Source organism: Microchirus variegatus (genome assembly GCF_963457635.1).
Source record: "Microchirus variegatus genome assembly, chromosome: 4".
In the NCBI taxonomy this organism is placed as follows: Eukaryota; Metazoa; Chordata; class Actinopteri; order Pleuronectiformes; family Soleidae; genus Microchirus; species Microchirus variegatus.
Window position 1 is genome coordinate 9,863,364 of NC_139805.1, and position 6,587 is coordinate 9,869,950.

Below are 6,587 nucleotides of genomic sequence, written 5' to 3' on the forward strand. Positions count from 1 at the left end.
AAAATGATTTTAAAAAATACAATGAAAAGAAAAAATACACATACAGTACAGTACAACCTTTGAAGTCACTGTGTGACCGTTGTTCCTCCGCGCCACCAGATGTCACTCAAACGTTTGTTATACTCTGTCAATCCGGTCTGTGTCGGTTGTCTTGAAGTTAGCTTAACCTTCGGGCTATTTTGCTTGCGTAAACTGTGGTTAGTGCTTAAGGGCCGCACTCACACATATATAATCGTTATATATCTATGGCCACACTAACGTCGGCCTCGTGTTTAGGATAAGGTTAGGCTCAGCTGCAGCAGGGGAGGAAACGGACGTCGATTGTGAAACGAACTTCGGCACGCACAACAGCATCGACGCTCACTCGTGAGGGTTACCGGTCAGTCAGTCTCATGTGACTTTCATATCAAATCATTGTGAAACGTCTTGTTATAGTTTTGTGTGTATAATAATAATTGTCAGCGATTGTGTGTCATGGAGAAATAAATGTACATGTCGTGGATGTCCCCGGCTTCACAGTCAGAGCAGCATCGCTGTTAATACTGGTTTAAGCTATCCTGAAAGCTAACATATGGCTAACGTGATTAGTTGATGAAACAGCCTTGTGAACAGTTTATTTGTCTGGTTTTCTCTGTGAATGTGAAGTAACACAAGAACATTATTTATCCACACACTGATTACAGTTAAAAACGCTGCTGTTTATGTCCGTGTGGTTTTCAGATTGTTTAAACATTAACTTTTAACACTGTATAACTTTTATTGGCTTTAGCTTTTGATTAATCAGTAATGAATATGGTCGGTACGCAGTGGCGGCTCCTGAAGAACATTTCGGGGGGAAGGGGTTTCATAAAGTAAGACAGTATCAATCCTTGAATTGATACTTGAATCTAATGTTGTATGATGTAAAATAGCTAAACGGGACACAAGATGTGTCCAGCAACCACATGAAGACAGGGGCAGCATATTAAGTCCAGTATTTAAACAACTTATCGTGAGTTGGGACTTGGTCGAAGATCCTCTCTTTGCTCAGTTGACGTATGACGCAAGCAGCTTTGGGCTAGCCCAAAGATCCTCATTGAAAATGCATTGGAGAGTAAATGGGAGAATTCTGATAATAACTACTTTTGCTGGCAGAGACAAAATAATATTGGTACTAAGTATCTTTGGAATTGGTTAGGAAAAAAAATCTCTTTCTCCTCCCAGTTGGTAGTGCATCGCCCAAATCGCCCCCCACCGTCCGCCCATGTTCGGCAGTTAAAACCTGGAGTTGACTGCATGAGTTTTGTTTATCCCGGTTATGCGGTTTTTTTTTTAAAAATCTCAAATACATGGGGGAAAACCATCACCATTTGGTCAACAGTGAAGCAGCAAAAAAGTAGCTAGGATAAAGTTGGCAAAGTGGGGAAATGATAAAACCCAAAGAAGGATATATATTTCACAACAACAGCAATAATAGTAATAGTAAATACTAGGGCTGAACGATATTTCGCATTTGCGATAATATCGCGATATGATCAAGTGCAATTTTCTAACCGCAAAGGCTGCGATTATACGCTGTTCACGTGACATGCGCGTGTAAAACATGTGATATAAATATAATGAACGAGATCGTCTAACCACAGACGCTGCACTCTGGTCACATGCAGGCTCCCTGCGCTCTCACATGCGCGCGTTGCGGAGGACGAGTCACGGCCCGTTTTTGTGAATGGAATAGGTGAGGGCGGGTCGGCAAGGTGACTATGGAGCTTCGGCCGCTGTCCGAACAGCTGTTCAGTGACTGTGCGTGTCCAAGCGTGTGTGTGTGTGCGCGTGTGTAGTGCGAACGAGCTTGCGCTAATGTGAAGAACGGGGGTGGACACAACAAGCGCAGGTTCAAAAACCTGATCCGTCTGGAGACACACCTGTGCCAGCGGAGAGGTTCTCTCTGCTCCGCTTTTTTTTTTGACCCTCATTTTTATTATCGCTGTTTTGATGTTCAATAATGGACAGTTTTTGAGCCTAAAACGACGTAGTACACTGTAGAATAGTTAGTTTCCACCCCCGCATTGCTGCGGTTGCCGCTGCTGTTAAAAAAAAAAAAAAAAAAGTCTGAAATTCCCATCCCTAGTTACGCCATATGAACGCACTTCAAAACGGGTTGTGTGTATATTTTATTTATTTATTTATTTATTATTATTATTATTATATTTAATGACTGTCTAGCAGTTCACAGATGTCAAAAAACTGAGTGTGGTAAAGCCACATATTTTTATAAATATGTGTGTGTATATATATATATATATATATATGCAATCTGCACTTTGTGTGAATTGTGACTGACTATCATTTTAACACCAGGGTTCCTTCTCAGCACTTTATGTTCAGATGTTTGTAAGTTCCAAATATGCTATTGTGATTGAAGTAGTTAAATAAAAATCATCTATTCATGCATCACCTCATGTCATCATAACAGAGGTCTGTCTTCCAGGAAAGAACAGTTTATTTTTAATGTAATATAGTATTGGCCATACTTATGATGTATTGCTTGTCTTTGTTTAATAATACAGAAGATTAAGACCTTTAAAAAATAATCGCATCGCAATCGCAATATTGGCACGAAAAATCGCAATTAGATTATTTTCCATAATCGTTCAGCCCTAGTAAATACAACATAATATATCTATATGATTTTGTAGTCTTCTATAAAAATGCATCGGAAATGCTAAATGCACTGATATACTCATATTTTAAACTATCTACAGCGTATGGACACAATGACTTTCAGCAAATATTAAATTACATTCCATGTTTGAACATTTGACTCGATGAAGTCTGCATAAATCCTGTTTGCTGATGTTGGAGCTTTATGCTTCTGGGACGTTTGATGGATACATTTTAAAGGATTGATTGGATAACTCCAAAAATAACTGGTAGATTAATCACGCACTAAAAGACACTTGTGTGTAGCCAGACAGCTGAACAATCATTCAGTTTTTTAAATGTTTTTATTGTCATTGATCAGATGTAGTTTGCTCCCTAAATGGGATCATATTCACTTTTTTGGAATGATGTGAAAGAAGCCAAACTGCATTTCATTACACAAAGTACAGTATATTGTGTGTAATGACAATAAAATCTAATTTCTGTAGCACAAGACACAGAAAGTAACAGAAAACCTTTCTTTTTCTTTTTCCTTTTGCAGATGATCATACGCTCTGTGCTCTCCAAACATCATGCTTCCCCAGGCCAGTAAAGAGTTTTTGGTCAGGGTACGGTTCTTTTGGCGCCCGTTTTTTCAGGGTCGCTACCTGCTGCTGACCAACACTGTGAGTGCAGGGGGCATGCTGGCGTTGGGAGACTGTCTGCAGCAGACCCGGGAGATCAGCAAAGATGCCAGCAGAGAACGAGACTGGAAGAGGACAGGTAATATTTATATGCGTGAATTGTGAGGTGTTGGGACTTTGTGTGTGCTCTGTGGCTGTATTTTATTGTGTCGACACTTAATGTAATTTTCTCATATTCTGTGTAATTTTTTTATGCCATTGTCCCTTTTTGATGCAATTATAAGCATTATTATTATTGATTGTTATACTTTTTTTTCTGTACATAGCTACTATAACTAGGGATGCGTCTATTTGATGCTTAGTATGGGTCCAATATTGGTCAAAATCACTGCATCGGATGTAAATGTATCAGATACCATCCAAAAAAATCCTACTTCACAGCAGATTGTAAAAATGGGCAACAGCATTTTAGCTGAATCATGTTGTGGGCTGTTTATTTCCTCTTTTAAAGGGAGAATAATATATATAATATACAGTTGGAAAAGTATATCTTTGAACTTTTTAATGACTGATTATTGTCTGTAACTAATTAACTCATTATCTCCCCCCGGAAGGTTCCATGTTTTTGGTTGGCTGCTCATTGGGCCCTCTAATGCACTACTGGTACACTTGGTTGGACAGAGCCTTCGTGGGCAGAGCCATGCGCATGGTCGGCAAGAAGGTTCTGGTGGACCAAGTGGTGGCGTCACCAGTAATTGGATTGTGGTATTTTTTAGGTGAGAAAAACTTTAAAAAGTTTATTGGCACAAAGCAGAACTAATGTCTTATCAACCATCAGTGCACATACATGTAAGCAGTTCATCTATGACGCGTGTAAGATGGAGTACACAGAGTCAAAGGTTGTTAGTGGAGATAAGTGGAGTAAAACAATATTAAAACAATTGAACTTCACCTCTGTATCAGAGGTGAAGTTCAAAGGTCGCCTCTCATGAATGGCATATTTCACTCAGGTTTTGTTTTTGATCAGTAATCGTGTTTTTATATGAGGTCAACACTACTCCTACCTTGCCCTATCTGAAGTTTATATATTTTCATGATGCTCTGATGAACATGACTGACTGTTTGCTTGTGCTCACTTACAGGTATGAACCTCACAGAAGGACACACGTTATCCGAAGGATGGCAGGAGTTCAAAGGGAAGTTCTGGGAATTTTATAAGGCAAGTAATCCTGTCAGTGTCAGAGTTGCAGATCAGTGCACAGGTTCTCACCTTACTGTTCACTCAACACATCACCTTTTTAAAGGTCCCATATTTTGCAAAATCAACTTTCTAATCATTTAAATCCTTATATTTTGGACTCTGGAGGTCCTATCAGTCGGCAAAGTGTGACTGAAAGTGCTGGCGAGGGCAACGGCATCTGAAAAACGGAGGTCCGCGAAAAGTTCTATTTTTGGCTCCATAGTGCAGCACAGAGTTCTACACAAACTTCCAGCCTCAGAGGATTTATCTGTCCAGTGGATACATGTTATATATGACGGCAATGTGCCAATGTAAAAATGATCACTTTTACAAATGCTAACTGCTGTTATCTCCCAGTAGCCTCTGTGGCTGATGTCATTTCCTGTCCCTTAAGTTTCATTTTACTTTTTTTAAGGTGGACCTAAAGATACTACTTAACCGAGCGTTCTGAACAGGGCTGTTTTGGCAGGGTGATTGAACTGCTGTGGTGCTTCATCCTTATTATCCGTATTTTGACCAAAGCATGTCACAGACATGTTCATTGGACACCAGGGAACTAGGTTAACTTGGAGAAATAGGGTATAATATGGGACCTTTAAACTATTAAATTGCATTTAATGTAGTGGCATGGTGATGTTTTAAAACAAGCACTTGTATCTGATGCATTTTGGCCTCAAGCCTTCTTCAGGGAGTTTGATTGAAATGTCTTTATTCTTTCGTTAATTGCTGTAAAGTTTAGGTTGTCCTCAGGTTAATTAAAATATCTTAAGTTGGGTAACACTTGACTTTATTTCTCCCAAGTGTCTAGATTCATCCACATGTTGTTTACTCTCTTTTCAGCAAGAAATAAGCCCGGTTTTCTTGGTGACCATATACATTGATATAGATTGTGCGTAATAATCATCCAAAATGTAATACTTTGTTGTATAATGTTCTGAGACTGAGTTTTCTTACATACTCGTATATTTGGGAGAATAATTTGTTGGTAGTTTTCATTGATTTGAAAAAGCCAAAAGCTTGTACGCTGCTGATGGAGAAATTACAGCTACATTTACTACATTAGCCGATCTCACAGTTTCAGTAGTGCTCGTACACGTGCGGTGAAAAGTTCCACCGTTTCTCTAAACAAATCCATTTCTTTGTGCTGAGTAATCTGAGTTTGCAGTGTGACTCTGTTTTGTTCTTAATGAACAGATGGACTGCTGTGTTTGGCCGGCCGCCCAGCTGATCAACTTCTACTACCTCTCGCCCAAATTCCGTGTCCTGTACATCAATGTCATCACCTTAGGGTGGGATACTTACATCTCGTACCTCAAACACAGAGTAAGTCAAACACAGTGATTTAAAAGAACATTCTGCTCATTGTGTCCTGGACCATTTCTACTTTTGTTAATTGGTGTTTTTTGAGGGGGCTTATTCTTTATATGTCGTAGGTTATATTATTAGAATTGTAAATAATTTGCTCACTAGTTTAGGGTAAAAAAGAACATGTTGATGTGTTAACTGTTTTCTGTTGTGCTGACAGGACAAGCAACCACAAAGTCACCCTATGTCAGACAACAGTGCTGCGCACGTTCAGCAGGAAGATTCCAAACCTCTGAAGGAGAAAAGTTAATGAAGTTAAGTTCCTGCTCTGCTCGAAGGATTGTCTGTCTAAGGCAAAAGAACATTTTGCTGTTTTTAATCTGCTACAACTTATTTATGGACTTTACGAAATGCCACGAGGCCATCAGGCACACAAGTTTGTGTTTCTCTGACACACCACTCCTTTCTCAAGTTAAAAGATATCGACCACAGGCCTGTTGAGATGCAGAAGTGGATGTTGGTCTTGGAACAGCCTTCCTTTGTATCAGCAGAATTTTTAATGCGTCTCTGTTTAGTTTGTCCATTCAGGTAAGAAAAACTGATTCACTGCCCTAAAGCACTACATGTGAATCCACATTTCCAGTTGTTGAGATTGTTGCAGTGTGAAGTTTAGAATGCCAGCATACAGTCAATTCATTTCAAACACGTCTCTACGATATCATCTTATTTTGTGTTTTTTTTTGTACACAAAAAGTGCCACTTTTACACACAAAGTGTAA

At 39.3% G+C, this 6,587-nt stretch overlaps 1 protein-coding gene across 1 annotated transcript; it reads left to right on the forward strand.

Annotated features, from left to right (window-relative positions):
• Positions 1–3,212: 3,212 nt before the first annotated feature.
• Positions 3,213–6,187, forward strand: mpv17l2 (MPV17 mitochondrial inner membrane protein like 2; the record flags this gene model as incomplete). The annotated part of the gene is made up of 5 exons (XM_083887564.1): positions 3,213–3,402; positions 3,878–4,039; positions 4,406–4,482; positions 5,698–5,826; positions 6,029–6,187. 5 exons carry the CDS (start codon positions 3,213–3,215, stop codon positions 6,116–6,118), a joined length of 648 nt encoding a protein of 215 aa, XP_083743690.1. The 3' UTR covers positions 6,119–6,187.
• Between the last annotated feature and the right edge of the window lie 400 nt (positions 6,188–6,587).